This window comes from Mastomys coucha, unplaced genomic scaffold (assembly GCF_008632895.1).
Source record: "Mastomys coucha isolate ucsf_1 unplaced genomic scaffold, UCSF_Mcou_1 pScaffold9, whole genome shotgun sequence".
Classification (NCBI taxonomy): Eukaryota; Metazoa; Chordata; class Mammalia; order Rodentia; family Muridae; genus Mastomys; species Mastomys coucha.
Genome location: NW_022196915.1, coordinates 100203553 through 100227203, shown reverse-complemented (window position 1 = coordinate 100227203; position 23651 = coordinate 100203553). Strand labels below are relative to the sequence as shown.

General features: G+C 37.8%; 1 protein-coding gene across 4 annotated transcripts in view; it reads right to left on the bottom strand.

The window, feature by feature from the left end:
* Positions 1-23651, bottom strand: part of Gpc5 (glypican 5) — a 1368055-nt gene that overhangs the window by 1095760 nt on the left and 248644 nt on the right. For all 4 annotated transcript variants that reach the window (XM_031362935.1, XM_031362937.1, XM_031362938.1 and 1 more), the window contains exon 3: positions 2363-3057. In XM_031362935.1, coding sequence (XP_031218795.1) covers positions 2363-3057 — 695 coding nt within the window. The remainder of the gene's footprint in view (positions 1-2362; positions 3058-23651) is intronic.

Below are 23651 nucleotides of genomic sequence, written 5' to 3'. Positions count from 1 at the left end.
CCAAAACACACTGATAAAAGAATCATTGCTCAATCTTAAGTCATATATCAAACCACACATACCACATTAATAGTAAGAGACTTCAACACCCTACTCTCATCAACTGACTGATCATCCAGACAAAAACCAAGCAGAGAAATAATGAAATTAACAGGCATTATGAATCCAATGGACCTAACAGACATCTATAGAATATTTCACTCACACACAAAAGGATATACCTCATCTCAGCACCTCATGGATCCTTCTTCAGAACTTTCCCTATAGTTGGACCTTAAATGTCAATTCTACTATAGAAATCTCTGGCCCAAGACTTTAACTAGCATACCACAAATTGAAACTAAAGCCTGAGAGCTGAAGAGATAGCTCAGGAGTTAAGAGCATTTGTTCTGGAGAGGAACTTGGCTTGAATCTCGGCACCCACATGGCAGCTCACAACATCTGTTACTTGTAGAGGACTCTTCTGACCTCTGTGGACACCAGGCACACTCCTGGTGCACTCAAGTATATGCAGGCAAAAGACTCATACACATAAAAATAATAGGGAAATCTTTTTTATAAATATAAACTGTATTTTAGACTTGGCCCCAGATTTCTAGTACATATGTTTCCTCTGGACATACTTGACATTGTAAGATGGATATTTTATTTTCTGTCCAAAATTTAAAACTATAAAACTCTTGTGTGTTATATCCTTTTAGAGGTCTATCTTGTATTTGATTTACATAAATCAGGGAGAGAGAACCAAAAACAAAATGAAGTTTATTGCATCAAATTGAGAACAAGCAAAGAGGTAGGGCATTGAAAAGTGAATATTAAAAGGCACAGTGATACATACATATGTACACACATACGTACACACATATATACATACACACATATACACAGACATACATACACATATGCATATACACATACACTCACGCATGCATACTCATACATACATACACACCTGTACATACATACACACATACATATATACATACATACATATACACACATACATATACACATACACACATACACTCACACATACATGTACACATATACATACACATACATACATACATACACACACATATATAAACAGCCATATACACATACATAAGTAAGTATACACATATATACATACACACACATTCATACACACATGAAAACGTCATAATGAAACCTATTACTTTGAGTACTAATTTTAAAATGGCAAAAGGAACTTGTTCACTGAGTGAGGGTACTCAGCATGTTGCAATCTGCAGTTGAAATCTAGTGCTCATGTGACATGCTGATGATGCAGCCACCAGAGGGCACCATTGCTAATTGTCTGAAGGCACTAAAGAGGCTCACAAAGGCCATTGGGGGGAGAGGGGGATGTGAAAGGTGGTGGGAAAACCCAAATTTTTCTGGTCCACTTTTTATCAAGAATGAACAGTTGATATAGAGACCATGTGATGAGAATATTTTTCAGGTCAGTAAATCGATGTCAGTTCAGAAAGGTGGATGGTCTCAGTGCTGGAGAGGATCTGCTTTATTTCCAGAGAGATGATTTAGGAGAATCATCCACAGCATATCCTACTTCACTCTACGAGATATGAGAAGTGTGACTGAAGGAGCCTGAGAATACTTTAAAACAGCGCTTCAAGCTAAAGGTAGAAAACTCTGGTATCACTTGCTTGATGGTTTTGTCTCAAAAGATTCTTAGTTTGCTAGAAATAAAACCGTAGGAGAGAGCACGGGTCAGGTTTTACAAACTGCCCACTCCATCACTTTGTCAGACTCTTAAGAAATGCTTGTGCCCACCAAGGCATCAAACCTTAACTTCATGGATACATAATCAGTGTTTTCCGATTCTAAAGCTAGGAAGCTACGAACCTCTAACAACATCAGCCTGTCTTTCTATGTACAAGTGCTGGACAGACAGCTTGCATAAATAATGCCTTCTCAAAAGAAATGCTTCAGAAGATACCTGCAGGGTTTTCTTCTTATCAGTGAGGATACTCAAGTCCAGAGACTTAAAATTCTTACCTCATCTCATATTGATAGTTAACTTTGTGCTCAGACTCACATAGATGTTCTTGATTAAAATAAAAGCCGTCCAAGCTTCACTGAACCATTCAAGAAGGCATCTACTGAATGGCTAAAGTATTATTTTGGCCGATCAAAATGTTGGTGTAAAATAGATGTAATGTAATACTTTGAATCAGGCAGGTATATCCATGCATTTTGTGACTGCTTCTTAGAGAACGAACTCACTATGTTGATAGAAATGTGAACAGTATAACAACACAATATCAAAGAATTCTGAATATATCCTACCTAAATTTCACATTCTAAGATATTAGACGGGAGGCCCAGAGTTGCATCTTACCTGATCCAATAACTTCTGCCCGTTGAGGTGAGCCTGCAGCACAGCATCATTAACAAGCAAGTGGAAGTTCAGGAGCACATGCTCAACGTCGTAGGTTCCATGCATCGCATCTGACAGCTCTTCCAAGGACCGGATATAAGCATGCCAATGTGGATTAAGCTCTGTCATGTGGGCCAGGCAGCCCCTGATGACATTGAGGCAATAGCCCATACAGGGCTTGCTGAGCATCAGACTCTGGCAGTGCGGACAGTACTGCATCTTCAGGAGGGCCCTACTGCACTCTTTGGAGAAGTGTATATGGTCCGTGGTGTTGATGACTTCAATGCCCAGGTTAAGTGCCTGCAGAAACGTGCGGCCGGGCAGCAGCGACCTCCCCATCTGCCCCATGACTCTTTTGGGAATGTTGCCAAATGGACTAACATCTTGGCGGGCCATTCGGATGCATTCTGAGTATTGCAGGGAACTGTCAGTCACACCAGGGTTTATGAGATGGTTGTAGACCAGAGGAAAAAGACTGTCAAAAAATCTGTTTACAAATTCCTCGGGATGAACATCCGCACCAAATAAATAGAGTCCCACGTCCGTGAAAAACTCCTGAATGGAAGCAGCAGCCTCCAAGGCCATGTTCCGGTAGGTGTTGCAGAAAAGGATACTGGTGTAATTCTCTGCTTGTCTGATGAGGGTTTCCAGGGTCTCTGTAACACAGTGAAGGTAAAGGAGAAGGATGAGTAATCACACCAAGCTGTCGTTCTGCTATAGGCAGCACTGTGCACTAATGCATCATAACTAGCTAGAGATAAGTCCTAATATACAGTCTACTGAACTAAAATTTCCAAGGGGAATGGTCACATGATAATACCACTACACACACACTACATATACTTTCTAGAATACATTTCCTAGTATCTAAACTGGCTGAAAAGTACAGAAAACAAAGGCGGGTTGTACAGATGGGTAGTTTTTGGCTAATTTTCATCACACAGCTATTCATAATCCACTAATGAGAAGTTCACTTTGTTTTATATCCTGAGGTCAATACATATAAACACAAAAGCATTTAATAATTGATTTCCTGGCTACGGTATTATCGCAGTTTTTCCAACTTTTATTTTTCAAAATGAAAGTGTATAGGTTATATAATAACTACTCCTAAGGCAGGATAGATCCCAAAAGAACAATCGGATAACCCACAGACCTCTTAACATCTCCAGGCAGAAACAAATCCAAGATATGCCACTACTACTCTCCTTTTAAATTGGCATGGCTTGTTAAGAAATGAGAAATATTAATGGTGCTGCCTGAAGACAAGAATTAGTGACGTGTTTTCCAATTTGCTTTTTTGTTCTAATATTTTCTTCAAAGGCTGGCTGTGGGATATTTTATTTATTACCTAAGTGGCTGATGCTCCAGAATCACCCAAGCAAATCTAATATATCTACAAGGAAAGAAAGAATAATCTAAAAGGAAGGGATTGGAATGGTATAATCACTGAGATCAAGGGAAATTCCAAACCCCAGCTATTAAAGAGCAGTAAACCACCATGACTATCCTGGTAATTACATTTTATAATTAGACCAATGAATGGCACTTGACTATATTGATATATAATTAATTATAAAATATACTCAATAAAATTATCTCCCATAGCAAAAACTTCATAGTTATTTCTAATTAGGTTGTAAAAGGCCACCGTCATACTTCACTAATCAAATCACCGCTTGAGTATCTTATTTAAAAAATGGAAAAAAAGTAAAAATGAAATAACGGAAAGTAAATATATAAAGAGTGACTACTACGCAGGCAGAGCCATACCCAGGACTGTGCAAGAGTGTCTTCTCAGAAAGAGATCAACGTGGCAAAGTGCATTCTGAGTTTCCTGAGACTGATTGAATTGCACTCCAGACCCCTGTGCAAAATCTCAGGGTGCGTCCACCCTGCAATCAAAGGTAAGTGCTTTGAAAGGCTACTGCATTTCTGAGTTTCATCAAACAGAGGACTACAAACTCTAGACTGCTAATGAGGCAGGACTCATGTATTCACAGGCTGTTCTAGTACCCACTACAGGCCTCAAGTATACCCTAGCAATTTGGCGAATATGGGAGAGAATGAAGTGTGTTGGAGCCACCATTCATACCAGAATCTCCCAAATGGCCTGACACTGGTCTGGATAAAGGCAAACGCAGGCCGCCAGCATACTTAAGAGATAGGACTTAGTCCAGCAATCTGTATTTAACATCAGCTCAGGTGGTAACCACATGTCAGATGTAGAAATTCTACAAGGGCAGGTAAGGCAACATTCTCTCTCTGCTCATAAAGAAGGTCAGCAAGTGTCCCAGAAGGACAACCCAACCCTATCGGTACATCTCATGCAGGACCCTGCTTTCCAGGACCCAGAGGAGTGGCTGTAAAAGCCACACAGAGCTAGGACCTGAACTAGCACACAGTATCTGAACTTACCCTTTCCTCTACAGCACAGGACCGCTTTTCTTAGGTGCTTGTATGTGGAAATTAATTATGAGTCAGGTCACAAGCAATTATATTTACCTCTAGTATTTAAATAGCAGTGACTGAAAATCAATTGATTTTTTAATGATAAATGAGACTGGCTTAAAAATACCCCAATATCACATGCAGTCTTCATACTGTTTTCTTAAGGTATGCTATGGATATGTTCAGGTAGCCATATTACTCCCAGTTGAATGATGTTTGGACGTTGCCGATCCTGACAATGAAAATGCCCTGTCTATTTATTTATTTGTTTGTTTATTTGTTTATTGACAACTCTAAATGATGATCAAGTATGTGTTTTTTTAATAGACAAAAGTAAAATTTAAAATGTTTCTTTATAAATTTTAACATCATGCATTCATAGAATAGAAATTTGGGAATATATAAAGTTTATGGGTGAGTATCTATCAGTATATAACTTATAATTAACTCACTTTGCGAATACAACACTAAAGAGAAAATATTTATTAGAGTGTTAGGCTGAGTGCAGCATACCTAAAGATTTTCCCTTTACTGAATTCACTCTGGATTATTGACAACTTAAATTACTATTTGAGTGTACAGTTAAAAATTAGGTTTATGAACAATGGACACAGTCCAGACTGTATTTTACTTTAATCTTCTTTTTCTTTGATTTTATTACAAACAAAATGGAATTTTGAAATTGAGTTTTTGTGTTAGTTTTTCACAATGTTACCAATGTGTCACAATATTGAAATTTATTTCTTTTCAATTTGTATTACCTCTAACATTTAAAGCATTGTTAATGCTAGGGATCAGCAATTTTGTGACCTTATTCTTTCTATATTTTATCATATAGTACACATACATATGTATATATATACATACATATGTGTATGTATATATATATGTATACACACACACATGAGAAGCTGGCCATGCTGATACTTAGAATCCCAGTAACCAAGGCCTCAGGGTAGTAGGAGCGTGAGTCTGAAGTTGGCCTTGTCTAAATGGCAAGCACATCCCTGAACTGTATAGGAGATCTTGTCTCAAAATAAAGAACTTTAAAAGTCAGTCCATTAGAAGATTTTGGCATTTTTTTAAAAATTGGATAAACTCAAGCTGAAGCTATAAAAATTACTTCTACATATTAATTTTGAATCTACAAATTTTCAACTTTTGTTAATAGGATTTAGCACTGCCCTCTTTTAGAATTAGCACTGTGGTATCAGCATGAATTTTAACTTTAAAAGCAATAATATGTCACAAAGTATTTGCTGCTGTGTAAAAGAATCCACATGTAGTATCAATGTGAAGAGAAGGCAGGGTAGGAATTCATCTAGTGACTTGATTCTCAAGAATAAGATATATATTACATTACAAAGTTTTGTTGCATGTAAAAAAAAAAATCCCCATCAATTCCACGTAATCATTACCTTTCCATTCTGGCGCTGTACATTGGAATGATCCACGAAAACAAATATCTGCCCACATCTGCTTAAGGAACTACGTGAACAAATGGCCCAAACCCTTCCTCGCTTTACATTTGCATTTCAATAAGTGTCTCCTTGTTCTGATGCCAGATCACATCTACAAAGCCAAAATCCCTTCTTCCTTCCTTCAGTGTGAAAGAAAAGACTGTAATCTAATTACAATTTGATTAAAATTATAATTCCTCCCAGCTTTATAGGAAAATTCACTTATCTAGACATAAAGCCAATTGTGTATAATCTCACAGAAGAATGTATTTGAATGTCTGAAGTTCATGTTCATCTATGTTTATTATTGGTATTAGCATTCTGGAATAACTGCATGGTACAAGACAAGTGCAGAAAATTTACATCAGGTTTCCCAGTCCCCATCACATCAAAGGCATTTATTATACATGCAAATGATTGCTGGTATGTAAACCAATAATTTAAATTCAAATAAAATACTAAAAGTAAAGTCGAGTCATACTGATATAAAATTAAATTTAACAAACTGTAAGGTCATGCGAGTGGCTTTTGGCAGCAAGAGAAATTTAATCTTCATGGCCTTTTATTATTTTAAAGATAAATTGACACCATAGGTAACATTTAAGGAAACAATATTTTAAGAACTCCTCCAGCATAATATGAGCAGACAACTTTTGGGCCTTAATATACTTTAGTGTTTTAAATCTATGAACATGTTAAAACACAAAATATGAAGTATTATTTCCAAGACGAGTTTAGATGTCCCCATCTAGAGTTAGGGAACAGATGAAAAGAGATGAATCATAGACAACCAGCCACAGATAACCAGCCATGCACAACCAGCTATGACACCCAGCCACAGATAACCAGCCGTGGACAACCAGCTATGACACCCAGCCACAGATAACCAGCCATGGACAACCAGCTATGACAACCAGCCACAGATAACCAGCCGTGGACAACCAGCTATGACAACCAGCCACAGATAACCAGCCGTGGACAACCAGCTATGACAACCAGCCACACAGATAACCAGCCGTGGACAACCAGCTATGACAACCAGCCACAGATAACCAGCCGTGGAGAACCAGCTATGACAACCAGCCACACAGATAACCAGCCGTGGACAACCAGCTATGACACCCAGCCACAGATAAACAGCCATGGACAACCAGCTATGACAACCAGCCACAGATAACTAGCCGTGGACAACCAGCTATGACACCCAGCCACAGATAACCAGCTATGGACAACCAGCTATGACACCCAGCCACAGATAACCAGCTGTGGACAACCAGCTATGACACCCAGCCACAGATAACCCACTCTGGGTAAGCAGTGTGTGCTGAGCATTTATGTTTAGTTTGAGGAGGAGTTTTCATAGTGACTTCACACAGTTGAACGTCAGAGTTCTCCAGTCACAGGTTGTGGAACTGCAACAAAGTTTTCAGTACTGCTCAGTTACTTCCAAGCTCCTTTGTGCCTGCTGTAATGCATCCCTATGCATTCCACCCTGGAGAGAGAGACAGATGGATATAATGGAAGAATGGTTCCTCAAGAGTTCCTCATGCATATATTAAAATAAAATTTAACTCTAACTCAACCATTAGAAACTACTTTCAAATGATTTTAACAGCACCACGTTTAACAACCCCTTTAGCCCGCTGAAGACCACTAAACATACACTGTTGTCATGCAAACTTACATAAAAATGTATCAACTACCTATTTTTTCACCTTGGAAATGTTTATGATGAATTTGTTCTTCCATTTGCATATTTCCTCGAGTTTTTTAGGAAGTAAAATGTATAATAGATGTTCTCTGGAATATTGATTTAATGACATTTAAATGCTATGCATTATGATTTGTAATATAATTCTTCAGAAATTAGTCATCTGTATAAATAAACAGTGACTGGGTTATTAATCTGCATCACTAAAAATTAGCATACTGGTCATTAATCTACTCTCCTCAGACAAGCAAGGAATGAAAAAATGTTTTCTCAACTCTTCTTTTATTTCCCTCTTTGTCAATTTGGTCATCACAATGTGTTGACTTGATTCTAATTTAGTCTGCATTCATTTGTTTTCTGAAAGTCAATAAAGATTCTAGTAAAAATATACTTAATTAAGCACAACCTTAATAGTTAAAATCAGTGCCAAGCACCCAGCTGTCTGTGTGTGTGAGAAACACACAATTGCTTCATATACTGTAAAGATTTTTAAATAAAAATTTTCTAGTAGTTTTTAAAATAAAAACAAAGAAACAGTATAGAGACAAGAAACACCTAAAGTGTTTCTTACTAAGTATGTAATATGCATTTTAAAAGAACAAATAAACCAACAACTTTAGTGGTTAATTCAATGATTTTGGTTGATAATTTTCATTAAGTTAATAATCTAGAACATAGAGCTCTTTACTTAATAGAACAAAAAAAAAATCACTTTAACAAAAACATAACTCCTGCTGCCATTTTCTTTTTTGCTATCTCAGGAAAATAAAATGATTTTATATGTTTGGCTTCCCCTGGCATATTATCCATTTCCTCTTGAATACATTAAAATCTAATCCACTGAGCCAACATTTTTAGAATGTGATATAGACACTGAAGCTGGAGCTGAGAGAGCCATACATGTTTCTATGTTACAACCATTAGAATCTGTAGAACAGAAAAAAATGGAAGCAAACAAATATAATTTATTGTCAAGTATCACAGAAAAGACCAAAGAGTAAACTTCAGATGTGACTGGAAAATGAGCTTATGTCCCCCGATAATCCTGATCAAAGTAGGAAACTTTCTGAATTTAACAAATATACTCTATCTAGAGATAATGTTTATTCATCTGAAAATTTAAATATATGTATATGCAATTTAACTTAAAAATTATTTTCTGATTTTTGGGGAGGTGGGGGGTATATCTTAAACAAGATAAACAAGAAACCATTGGCCCAGAAGGCAGCATATGAGAGGGTACTTTTGTGAGGAAAGAGCCAGATATAGGAAGGTGAGAATCTGCTAAGTTCATAGGAATATGAGGATGTGGTTAAGTTCAGAGGGCCTGAAACACAAAGATAGAAGGCATGCAGAAACCTATCACCAGAAAATGCACACTAAAGTATTTGTTGGTTATTTACCTGAAGAGGCAGGTGAAGTCCTCTGCTTCCCAAGTGCTGGGATTAAAGGCCTGCGCCACCAGGGCCTGGCACTCGTTTTTTTTGTTTGTTTGTTTGTTTGTTTTTTTGTATTTTTTGTTTTTTTTAAAGCTGAATGCTCCCTCCCTTGTATATTTTCTTTATTTACATTTCCCTTCTAGAGACAGCTGTTCCCTGTGCACTCTCTCTACCCATCTCTGTGTTTACCATGACCTGTTAGGCTAGCAAGTCATTTGGTTTGATAGACATCGATTGTATGATCTATCTTAGTAGTGATTTGAGATCCATCTTTCTGTGTACTGAAAAGGTATTTCCATTAGCTTATGGGAATAATGTTAAAACCCTGAAAATGCCTAGCATGGCATCTATAAGACAAGAAATTAAAAGATTATCACATGAGAATGGATATAGACTTAATACATAGGCATACTGGTTTGACTGCATTGTTGATAAACCCAGTTACCAATAATGTGTCTGTGTCATATTAAGGAAAGAAATTAAATGTTCTATGCCTTGGGAGATAGATAGATAGATAGATAGAGAGAGAGAGAGAGAGAGAGAGAGAGAGAGAGAGAGAGTAGCAAAGCATGGATTTGCCAGATGTGGACCACAAAGGCAGTGGGGGATTTGACACATGAGACTGGTGTGGTAGAGACCCGCTGAGGGAACTTAGTGAGCTGGGTGGACAGATTTTGGAGCTCTGAGTCAGAGTCTCCGAGAGATATAAAACAGATCAGCCATTGCCAGCCAGTGAATGGCCAGCCAGGCTGCCAGGGCAGAGAGTTGCCGGCAGTAGCACAGGAAGACTGCCAGGCCTTTTTTAATATTTCCTGCAACAACTTCTCAAAACTCAGACTACTCTATTTCCTCAAGCCGTTGAACCTGGTGCCAATGATTTTACTACATTCTGTCTCCAGGAAACGTTTATGTCTTCCCTAAGCCAACATTTAAAAGCTGTAGTTCTTGAAGTGTATCATCTCCTTTAAAATATGTTGTGTTTACTTTTGCGTGGATGCATGTGCTTCATGTGGGGTGGGAGACCTGCAAGTTCATGGATATGGAAAGCAAAGAGGATCTCTGGAAAGTGGGTTCTCTCCTTCTACCTATTCATGGGATCTGGAGATCAAACTCAGATCTCCAGACTTGGAAACAAGCCCCTTTACCCACTGAGCCACTGTGGTGGCTTGAATAAGGACGGCCCCTATGGGTTCGTATATTTAAACACTTAATCCCTAGTTGCTAGAACTGTTTATGGAAGATTAGGAGGTGCGATCTTATTGGTGGAAATGCACCACTTGGGGTCAAGCACCACACCCTCTGGTTGCTATAAATTGCTTTGACAATGGTGTCTCATCACAGAAACAGAAAAGTGGCCAAAGCTAATTAATACCTTACCAGTCTTGCATTTATATCAGATGACACTACAACTTGCTGACTTTTATATCTACAAATCTAGCTCAATATTTCTCAGAGTTTTTTTTCTTTATCTCAGGACTCCTTATGTTTGGAAGAATTTATCAAGAAGCCCGAAGTGATTTTTGTCCCGCTGAGATGTATGTATGCATACATATGTATTCATATAAATATGTATATATTTCTAATTCATTTCTGTTGCTATGGCAAAATACCCTGGCCAGAAGCAACTTTATAAGAGAAATTATACTTTTCTTTTTGGTCCACAATACAAGGTTACAGCCCATCGTTCAGGAAAAAGTAAGGCATGAACTCAAGCAGCTAGCTATACCACATCCACAATCAATCGGACAGAGAGAAATGAGCACAACTCTACAGCTTGATCCTTTCTCACAGTACCTTCCTTCATTTTTAAAAAATTCAGAGACTAGCCTAGAAAATGGTGATATCTACTGTAGGCTCAGTCTTTTAACAATTGAAACAATCCCCCAGAGACATACCTGCAGGAGAGCCTGATCTAGATAATTCCTCACTCTGTCCAGGTGAATCTACACTGTACCAAGTTGAGAGTCAAAATTAATCAGTGTATGCACTGGGGGTGAGGATGACTTAAGTATTTATTCTATCTTGAAAGGGAACTATTTAAGTATAACTGTGCTAGGAGAATAAGTAGTTATTTTTTAATCTATAAGCATAAAAACAAATCAAGGAAGGAAGTAGAGAAGATGTGGTAGAGTTCATAGTAGCAGAAGCCCATAGTAGAGACCTTTTACACTGTCATGGACCAGAAAGCAAAGAGCAGGTTGTAGCTATCAAATGGAAGCCTTGCAGGACCTATTGTACCAACTAGGCCTTTAAAGATTTCAGTGAGCCTGAAGCAGATATTATAAACCCAAACAATAGTAAATGGATAACTTATAAAGAAAAATGTCTACATTTCCAAAAGGAAAAAGAAATCTTTAGTGAGAAAAGTATGATTATTTTACATTACTGAAAACTCCATTAATGAATAGCATAATGGGGTAGGGTTGATGCCATCTCTAACAGTAGGTGTATGCTTAACAAACATAAAAAAAAAAATTCAACATCACACAGATATTTAGTATTACTTAAGATTGTTAACATTATTTTATATTACATCAAGTTAATGCTGTTAGCTGTTCCTTCAAAGATAGCTGCCATGTTAAAGTCTAGCCATTCACTTCCCTGTCCTCTGGTAATGAAAATCTACTGCTTAGTTTTCATTATAAATTGTTCTGCTATTCTTGGGGAAAATCTGGCATGTACTGACATTTGAAAAATGTTGGTATGCAGGTTATGCAGATTTCTCTGAGGCTGACACTTCTGGCCATATGATAATGTCTTAATCAGGGTTTCTATTCCTGCACAGAACATCATGGCCAAGAAGCAAGCTGTGTCTGACTCCATTCACTCAGTACAGTGTCCTTGACATTCATCTCTGTGCTGGTAAGAGCTATGTTCCTTCCGCCACTTTTATTTTTTAATCCTTAAGTAATATTCCACGGCATGCATCCACCACATGGACGTCCACCACATGTAGGTATCTGGAGTCTTCTAGGTTTGAGCTACAGTGGATAAAGATATTTGAATACAAGTCTCTGCATGATTCCGTTTTTATTTCTCTTCTCCTGGAAGGAAGATGATTGGCTCATATCATGGTTATGCATAGTGGGTAAAATCAAATAGATATGATTAAAATACATAGGTTTTAAGAGAAAAACAGAAAGTACAGAAACTGTTTTATAAAAATCCAATGTTTATATACAAAAGTGTTTGTGTGAATGTCTATATGTTCCCAGGGACAGAGCACGGAGTGCTGTAACATGGGTAAACCACCAAAACAAGCATTATCTTTTACTCCAGTATTCTTGTTTTTAAAATAAATTTATCTGGACATATTAAAAAAAAGAAGCAAGTTGTGGAGGAAAGTTTTATTCAGCTTACACTTCCACATTGCTGTTTATCACCAAAGGAAGTCAGGACTGGAACTTAAGCAGGTCAGGAACCAGGAGCTGACGCAGAGGCCATGGAGGGATGTTCCTTACTGGCTTGCTTGCCCTGGCTGGCTCAGCCTGCTCTCTTATAGAACCCAAGACTTCCAGCCCAGGGATGGCACCACCCACAAGGGGCAATTGAGAAAATGCCCCACAGCTGGATCTCATGGAGGCATTTCCCCAACTGAAGCTCCCTTCTCTGTGATGACTCCAGCCTGTGTCAAGTTGACACACAAAACCAGCCAAGTACAGATAAGTACTATAAAGTCATTCTAATTGGATAAACGATTTTTACCTAAATTTTCTAGCTTAAGATTTAATCGTTATTACTATGGTTTGGATAAATGTTTGCCAAAGGTACATGTACAAAAGATACATTCTCCAGGGCTGAAAGCTTGACTCACAAGGTAGGGGTACTTACTGCTTTTGCAGAGAACTAAGGTTTGATTTCTAACACCCACATAATGGCCCACAACTGTCCACAACTCTATGTCTAGGACATTCAAGGCCTTCTTCTGGCCTCTGTGGGAATGACATGGACACACTGCACATACCTCCATGCAGGTTAAAACTTCATGCATATAAAACATAAAATAAGTTCTTTTTTTTTAAGGCCTGATTCCCAGATTCCCAGAGTGACCTTAATGTCATCTTTAGGGAAAGAGAGAGAGAGAGAGAGAGAGAGAGAGAGAGAGAGAGAGAGAGAGAGAGAGAGATTGAGGAAGACCTCATTTCATGGAAATAGAATAGTGAGGATCACTGTGGGGCTGTAGTACCTGCCCCCCACCCCTTATTTGGGAACAATGACTGATTGGCAGCCACTCCTACCATGGTATCTACTCCCATCATGATGGATGACTTCCTGCAGCCCCAAAACATGGGGCCAGTGACCATGAACTTGAACCACCAAAACTACAATCCAGAATAAACCTTTCCTCTATAAAAGTTAGCCATCTTTTTCTTTATTTCCTTATATTTTCATCATCATCTATTTCATTATAGAGATAATAGGCCTACTGAATATGACTATCATTAGCACAATATGCAGTAAGTTGATTCCTTTGGAGTTACAAACTCATTGATTCAGTCTTAAGAAAATGCTTGCCAAAGCACTAATATGAATCACTGTAACTTGCTTTTTCATAAGGAATAAAATGGTATTCATGAAAAAAGGGTGGCAAGTTCAGCTAGCATGTCAAATAGCTGTAAAAATGGTATTTACTGAGAGATCCATTTTTTACCGTAGGCAGAAGACAGATATGCTGTATGTTTTTCCTACTATATCATATTAATTGTGAAAAATAGATTAGTTCACCTGAAGGTTATAATTAGTAAAAAGAATATTTCTTGGTTCATCTGGATACTAGTAAGTGAAACTGGATTTTTAAAGGTGTATTTAATGTACATTATATACAGATCTCAATTGGAGTTTGTAGCCATTAGTTTAGCTTGTGCCAAAGTCCAGGAGATAACTCAATTGTAGCATAAAAGTATGTTTTGTCTGATGATACTCTGATAGGTTACCAGAGTACTAAATCACACATTGAGACTTTTCTTTGAGGCTTGCATCTTTACGTGAGATCTAAGCACTTTCAGTGTCTGAGTGTCTGATGAGACAACTTGAACTGTCGTTCTCATTTGCCAAAGACCTCCCCGTACAAAAGCCTCCATACCTTCACATACCTTCAGAGCAGTCTTATTATCCACATAAGCATCATCCTCTAATTTTTAATTCCAACAATTATTTTTCAACAATAAATGTCCTTTTTCACTTCTTCACCCTCAGATATCCTTCCAAGAACCAATCCCATCCAACCTGGAATCTATCCAGTGCTCTCACTTCTCATTCAGCCAACTTTTCCCTGCTCCAGTACTGAGCTTCTAATTTTTCTTACTTCTTTCCATACCTGGAAGTGCAAGTTCATTCCAGGACCATATCTAAACCTGATAAACCTGAGTAAAAAAATTAGAAAATAAACCCGAGAATTTCAAATGCGCTACAAGATCTTCAAAATATACCTGAAAGGAGAGATGGATGCTATCAAGATTGACATTATATAACACGGGACATTCTAAACTTATAGAAAGCATGTGAATGAGATTGACATATCTCCTTCTTACTATAAGAAATACCTCAATCTTCCTTCTAAATTAACATTCAATAGATGTGAAAAAGGACAGTTTCTACCTGGACACTCCTAGTGTCTTCTAGTATCTACACTATTTAATTTTCTTACCCATCATACTTATTTTAGATGAATATATACATTATCAATCATATCTACCTTTGAAGAATTATTATTAATTTTTATGTACTTCTTAGTGTTAGAAACTTCTGCTAGATATATTTTCCCAAAAGGATACTAGTGTGCATCAGAGACTCTTACATCTTCCTTGTGTGCATGCCACAGTTACTTGAACATTCCTTACAGTGTAATGTTAAAACAAACACATGCACACATGCACATGTTCACACACACACACACATACACAAATCTGTCTTTTTCTATTAAGCTAAGAAGTTGAAGTCCATAACACCAGAATATTCTCTAAGTAGTATTCAAAATCACACTGAACTTCATATGCATTATACAGAGGAACTTTGAAAATGGCTGTAATTACAATCTAGAAACTGGCTGCTGCTCAAGCACCTTGACCACGGTCTCACAGAACTGCTAGATCACATGGCCAAAAGTCAATTTGAGTGTTTTGTCACTTACAGGCCAGCAAACAGAGGAAGAATTGAAGGTATCCACTACTGAATTCCAGACAGTTTAATAAATATACTGCTACTACCTTGACAGGAGAAACTTTCAGAAGCCAGGCAATCTTTTCAACCATTACATTCTTTCCAAATAGCAGGAGGAAAAATTGCAATACTTTCTGATAACTGAAATGCACTATAAAGCACAAAATCAATCAGACGAAAAGGAGTCTGTCTCACTACAGAATGCATTCCTGCATTCATAGCTGTTACCACTGAATGCTCCACTAGGAGCACAGTGAAATGTATAAAGAACAGAGTTACGGTTACATGATTAAGGTATAGTCTGATAGCAGTTCTTTCTAAATTCACTGGAAATCCAAATTTTATAGTTTAATATTTTTATTACATAGAGTTTATGCATGCATATGTGTGCATATAGTGAATATGCTTGAACATGTGTTTGCCCTGGCCACATCTGGAGGTGAGCAGAGGATTTACTGACGTCTCTTCTGTAGAAGGTAGTTTTGGCTACTTTGAGCTCCCAGTGAACTGCAGGCAGGCATCTGCCCAGGTTCTATCTTGGATCCATAAAAGATATACACCTGTTAGCACATTTCAAGCCTGTCTTACTGGCTCAGTGGCTGGGCTCTTTTAAGCCTCCCCTAGCTAGCATGCCCTTTCCTTTACTCTTAGCCTGTAACTCTAAATATTCCCTCAGCTTCATTGCTATTTACCGTCTATAAAGCTCATTGGTCTTACTGCCCAAGACTTTCAGGTTGCCCTTCCATTGGCTCTGCTTTCCCTTTCTGCCTATGTTTTGGAAGATCTCCCCTGAAACTCTGAGTCTGTTCTCTCTTTCCCCCAAGTATATTGATTCTCCTCCTCCTCTCTCCTAACCTACAGGAGCCTGGAAGTTGGCCTCTTTCTTTCTACCCAACCATTAGCTGCTAGTGTCTTTATTGCTTGATCAAGAACCACCTGGGGAAAAGGACCTTCAGTGTCAGTACTCACAGATTCTGGATTAAACCAAAGCTTCAGAACCACTCTTCTATACTGTTCTTTTCTTCTTCCAGGTGGGCTCCAGAGAGCTAACTCAGGTTATTCAGACTGTTAGTAGCAAGCAGTCTTACCCACCAATCCACCTTATTAGACTGAACTATAAATTTAAGGATATACTTCAAAGATATTAGATCTATTAATAGAATTATTAAATATTTGACTTCAGAGATATGGAGTAATGAAGTTTTTTCCTATATGAATGTCTCAATTCTAAAGAAAATGCCTTCCTTATTTATGGGACTTTAAAGTGAGGGTGGAAAGCTACAATTGGTACTGTCTTGCACAGTAAGAACAGAGTTTTGTGTTGTGCCAAAGGCGGGGCCTGCTGCTAAGGCCTGGGTCTCTCTCCCTCTCCCCGGTGCTGACCTGTGGCTGCACGGCACATTAGTTATAAAGGAGGCAATGTATAAATGAGATATTTTATTGTAGGAAAGAGAAAATAGGCTGGTCAAGTAGAGAGAAAGAAAGGAGAGGAAGAAAGCAAGAGAGGAACAAAGAACAGAAGAAGAGAGAGAGAACAAGAGAGGGAGAGCAGAGAGGAGACAAAGAGCAAGAGAGTGAGAGAGTAAAAGAGTGAGAGAGTGAGGAGGGGAAAACTGCACCTTATATTGTATGGGGCGTGGCATGTGTAGCTGTAGTCAGATGACTGGGGGTAAGGTCCAGCTAGAATGCTAGGAGCTTGGGGCATTGTCTGCCTGATAGAGCACACATCTGCTGCAGGGGCAGCTGTGATTGGTTGTGACTGAAACAGGAACCAGACTCAGGAGTTATGGCCAAGCTCCTTCTGCCCCCTGCAAGCACAAATTGCCCACAGGGGTTCAGGGCTCAATGCCAAATATTTGACTGAGCTTAAGTTACCTGAGCAGACCACTGCCCCACACTGACCTACAGTTTTGTAGGGTCAGGGAAGGAATGGAAAAGAAATTAACAGACACGGGAATGCAGTTCCCCAAAGCCTTCATCACCAGCCCAGGAACTTTGGCCTCCCTTTCATTAAATACAAATTTAAAATTCTAGACTGTTCTTGGGGCCATGCTGGCAAATTTAGTGCAGACTAAAGACAATGACTGTGTGGCTAATATACCAAATTACATACACCTGGAATGAAAAAAAGGGCTGTTCCTTAATTATTTTTTTCAGAAATTGACATCAGCTCTCAATTGAAAGCCATTACAATATAGGAAGAGTCACTGAGGAAGGTATTCATAGATGGTGAACTTTAAGGGCACATTGAGTCCTGCATAGCTCCTCAGCATGGCCCATACATTGGATTCCTTTTATTTTGGAGATTATAATTTCATAATTTCTCCTTTCCCTTTCCTACCTCTAAATGCTCCAATATACACTCTGTTGTTCTTTTCCAAATCCATGGCCTTTTTTTTTCATTAATTGTTTATATGCAGATTAATACACATGTGCATACATATATATGCACATGAATACATATTACATATTTCTAAATATATGGTCAGGTATATGTATTTAGGACTGACTAGTATTGGATAACCACTTGATGTGTTCTTTCCTGGTGATTATTTATCTTGCTTTAAGCATCCCTTAGTTCCTTGTAGTTCTTTGCATATGGTTGGAGCTTTCTGGACTTATCTTAAGTTCCCTTTGGCAGGCCTATTGATGTCAATTGTTATTTAGCTCACATTTGGGTAGTTGATGATACTTTATGGTTATAGCATCTCAAATTACTATGAGCCACAATGGCATAGCAAATTTCTTGATGCTCTGGCCCTTACAGTCTTTCTTCCCAATCTTCTGAAATGTTTCCTAAGCCCTAGGTGCAAGATGAGTTCTGTTATAAATGTGTCCTTTGGAATTCAGCTCTACAACTCTGCATTTTGATTGGTAGTAGTTTCCTACAAGGATTTCCATCTGTTCCAAAGAAAAGCTTCCTTGATGAGGTATGAGAACTAAATTCGTTTGTAGGTAGAATGGTAAATGATTAGATTGTATTTAGAGATTATTCTGGTTTAGTAAATCAGTGATTGTAGATTCTCTTCCATGATCCACAACCTCATTAATGCTGATACTTTCTGAGAGAATTATCCATGGTGCCATCTTTGCAATAGCCTATAATGCCATTACAAGCACTATTTATCTAAACAACTTGTCTCTCCTTGTTGTTTGTAGTAAGAGTCTGTGTTTGTTATAATTACACTTAAATGTACATTTGTTTCAATTTTCATGCAAATTTCTCTTGTACACAACATAGACATACTAGCTCGCCCTTATGTGCATGCAGGCATAGACAAACTGAGCCTTTGAATCAACCAACAGTCTCAGAACAGTCATCTCTGAGCCTAGCCTACCTATACACCAGGAAACTGAGGGCCACCTCACTTCCCACTCTGCCATATTCAATAAAAATTTTTCTTAACACCATTCTCTGGATGAAACTACAGTTGCCTCACACCTTCCTCTTCTCCCACATAGAATTTGTGACAACTTTTTCAAAAGCTACAATATAGTTAAGAAAATCTTTAGTTATCCTCAATGACTGAAGCCTGCTTTAATGTTCAACATTATTAAGTGATTCAGAAGATTTATTGTGCTTGAGGGAGAGTATCAAAGGAAAAAAACTTGGTAAAGTGTCAACAATAGTATTTCAGTATATATGTATATGTATATATATACTATGTACATACATATATATGTATATAAAGTTATGTGTATACATATATATGTATATGCATGTATATGCATAATTTTGTGTACTTAAGCCACGTAGAGTTGCTACAAAAAATGCCATTCTCATTTTAAGGTACACTAAAAAGAATACTTTTTCTTATGTCTCTAAATACATTTGCCATATACATATAGAATATAGTTCTATGGTACCAAACATGACCATACATTGTGTAACATTAAAACTTTCAAAGACTTCAGCTGCCTTATCCAAATCTCTTAAATCCTAATGGCTACAAGATATATTAAAGGTTTTGAGTCTCATTAGGACATTCATGTTCAGCGTGCACTTTGGAGAGGTTCATGCACCTTCCTTTTTATCCAGCCTGTGGAGCTCTGGTATTTGGTGATTCTAAAAGTCTAAACTACCTGGGAGAATATACAGTGTTATTTGTTGGGTAGAGTCTAAGGAACTGTTCTCGTCTCTTCCCCATCTCCATTTTCTCTCCCTCCACCTATTTCCTTCAGCTATGCCACATGTGCTATTGATGCTGCATTGTAGTCGCATAGCATTGTTTTGGCTTTGTCAGATCTTTACAAGGTCCAATTTCTTCTTCATTTCTTCCCATAGAGCATTCTTGCCTACCACTACGAACAAATGGCATCTTCTGCAGCGGACTATGCAGACTGATAAGTCATCCGAGAGACCTTTTCTATAGGTGAATTACAAAGTCATGAATTCAATGAATTGTGCATCAAAATATATTGAAAATCCATGGCCTCTACTGAACATGTGCAGGCATTTTTCCTTGTCACTGCCCCGTAAACAATACTTTTCATAGTAACATTTCATTATGTATTAAAAGCAATCTAAAGACGATTAAAAATATATGAGAAGTGTATTGGGTAATTCTTAGCTCAATTGGTTTGACAGGTAAGTTGTCACAGTTAAGCATAACACCCACAAGTATGTAGAGAGGAAGTGACTACAGCAAAATGTCAGACATGAAGACAGTCACAGGGGGAACTTTGTCTTGGAGTGACAAGAATAACTTAAATATCTTAAGCGTATGTGTTCCTATTACTAACTGCTATGTTCAAATGTCTCCAAATCTAGCAATATGGAGGTAAAGACAGGACAGCCTCTGCAGAAAGAGTACCAGTAGGCAAACTTCATGTGAAAGCAGGATCTTGAATATAGAGGACAAAGTAGTGATTTGAACATGCATTCTCTGGAAATACAGAAACAGCGAGCTGGGGTCACCATCCATTTAGAAGACAGAAGATCAAACTAGTGATGGGCAGAGAGCTCACTGTTGGAATTCCACAGCCCTATGTCCTTCTGACTTACATTGATCTTTTGAACTTTGGACATGCTATTTAACTTTTCTCTGTTCCTTTTATATCTCCATAAGGAAGTAAAGGGGACTGTGCATCATTCATAGGAGTGATATTAGGGATGGGTTAGATAGCTATACTTTAAAGGACCCCCAACAATGCATATAGAAGGCCAGTCTTTGTTCATACAAGAATAATAAAAGATCCTCAAGAAAACTTACCAGTTATATCACATTTTCTTCCCTCTTTGATGTACATAAAAAGTATTCACAACTGTAAATATTACAGGTATAAGTCTCATAAGACTTTCTTTGAAGTTTTATATATAAACTGTATGATTATATGTTATAATATCATCACCCAATGTGACACACTTTTATTTCTTTATCAACTAGTCATTCTACTTCTTCTCCAGGATTATTGAAATGAAAATATAAAAACCAGATTACAAATTCCAGCATAAGAAAAGAGAGTTTTTCTTTTGGGTCCTGCCAGAGTAGATACAGAAGGACTGCCAAATAATACAGAATTGTTTCCCTATTTAAAACTGTCATCTGGAAACAGCACCCTTTGAAGGAGCATTCTTCACTGCCTTCATTATTTTTATTCATTTCCTGGCCCTCCTAGAAACTGAAGCACCCCATCCCCAGGACAGCTGACCTATACTAAGGCCTCTACATGGCCACAAGACTGATTGGAAGTCCATGACTGCAAAGCTAGAATGTTGCAGACGTACAGTCAAAACTATTACATCTTATGTCTCCATCATAAACATTCATTACCCAGCAAGCTAACATCCTTTTGACTGGCAGGTAAGACCTGTGGCTGTATTCTTATGAGACCACAGGCTATAACAAAAGCTAAGAGTACCATCAGCTAGCATATATTCTAACATTTTAGTTGTATGCAGCACTGCCTATGATTTTACTGATCATTTCATATTGTCTTGACATTTGAATATATATTCATATAGATTGGAAATGATGTAATTATAATTTCACAAGTAAAAATTATTACAAACTTGAAAAGAAACCTATAACTGACTTTTCCCCACTGCCTATCTGATACAAACCTAGCCTGGCACCAGTGTATTTAGTAAGCACCCAGATTTCTGACTTTCTGCTCTTCGAGGAGTATGAAATGGCTACCTAACAGCTTCTATACTGCAACTTGTCATTTGGGCACGTTAATGTCATGTTACAGGGCTATGGTCTCTTAGACTTGGCTCAGAGTAATTCCCTTATTCCATTTTGAGTGAAGGTTTGTATCAACATGCTACTTATTTGAGAGACTCCTGAGACCCTGTGCCATGGTGTCCTCAGATCAGGCCAATCACTGATGCACCTATGCCCCGCAGGGACTCCTCCCTCTGATGGTTATACCACTGATTGCTGACCATTCCCTTCCTCTTGGGACTAAATTGCTTAAGAAGTCAAGCACTGCTGTAGAATACACTGAAAAGCAAACACACAGCAGGGAAGAGGGTTGTTTTTGGAAGGTTTTTAATATTTTATTCTCTTTACCCCAAAAGATTAACAAAATAACAAAGGAAAAAAGAAAGTTTTCTGATTTTTCTTTTATCATTCAGCTCAGTTCAGCACTGCCTGTGTTTTTATTGATTATTTTATATTGTTTTGACATTTCAATTAAGTTTGGCATTGCTTGCTTTTGCAACATTGAGTTGGGTATTGTTTTTGGTTTTAGTTTTATAAAAAAGGGCTGCCATATGCAACCCAGGTTGTCCTCAAATGGATAACGTGTGTCACACTGCCACGAGGTTCTGATCCTTCTGCCCCAGCCTCCCTGATGCTGTGGTATTAGCTGTGTCCCAATGTCAACCTATGGTATTGGATTTATTTGCCAAGAAAATGATTTATAATCTTTTCATTGTTTAGCTTCTCCATTAAAACATTTAACTCCTTCTTTGTTGTCTCCTTTTGTCCCTACCAAACACAACTTTGCTTCTGTTCTCTCTGCTGTGATAAACCTTTGACCCATACTTACAGACAACTCTTTAAATAACATCACAAGTCCCTCCTAAGCCTAACTGCCTTTGCTTCCATGCTCATGTCACATTCTTTTACACGGGAACTCAATATTCTTCATTTCCTCCAGACATACATGAACATACACACCAGACACAGTCAGAGTCCAATAGCCATGGGACATTAAGTTTCTACTCAAAGCTAACCAGGTAGAAATAAATACTTCTGTCTTATTCAGCTTTTTATTCTAAGTAGACACTCAATGATTAGATAAATCCCACCCATAGCAGCCAAGACAGTCTATGTTAATCATTTTCTTGATCCAAATGTTGGTCTTCTTCAAAAACATCCCATAGAATACCCAGAAACAGTGTTCAGCCAAATCCTTAGGTACCCCATGGCCAATCCATTTAATACATAAAATTAACCTTTATACCTTTATAACATCCAGTATTTCAAAATACCTATGAAGAGTCAACTGTCTTTTCTTATAGCCAAAGTTCAATGGTGCATATGTATTGTGTTTGGTACAAACTTAAATTGGCAACACTCAATTAAAATTAAAAAAAAAATTAAAGAAAGCTTAAAGACTTTCCTTTGTTGCTTCTGATGCAGAAGACAACAGAACAAAGAGACAGAACAGCAATGATGCTCTTAGATTTCTTTTGTTTTCCAGGAGAATCAGTACTTGTTTCTCTTCTCAGTCAACAATTACCCCTGAATACCCCCTAAAGTCAGATGCTAAATCTTCTTAGATCAAAGATTTCTATGTAGAGTCAGGAAAGTAAAATAAAATAAAATAAAATGATTTTAAAAAATTTATACAGAAAAAATAAATAATAGAGCAAGGACCAAGAGCAGTGCCATTCCTCTTTGTCACACTGTGCCACACACGCATTGAGCAGGGGATGGACCCTTGCACCACCCTCCTGGGAAAAGCACACCAAGGAGGAACGGGTGTCGACACTATTTTATACGAACTGTTAAATAGTACAAATTCATTAGGAATATTGTTTTATTACAGTCTCTCAGGAGGGACTGGGATGGTCATGT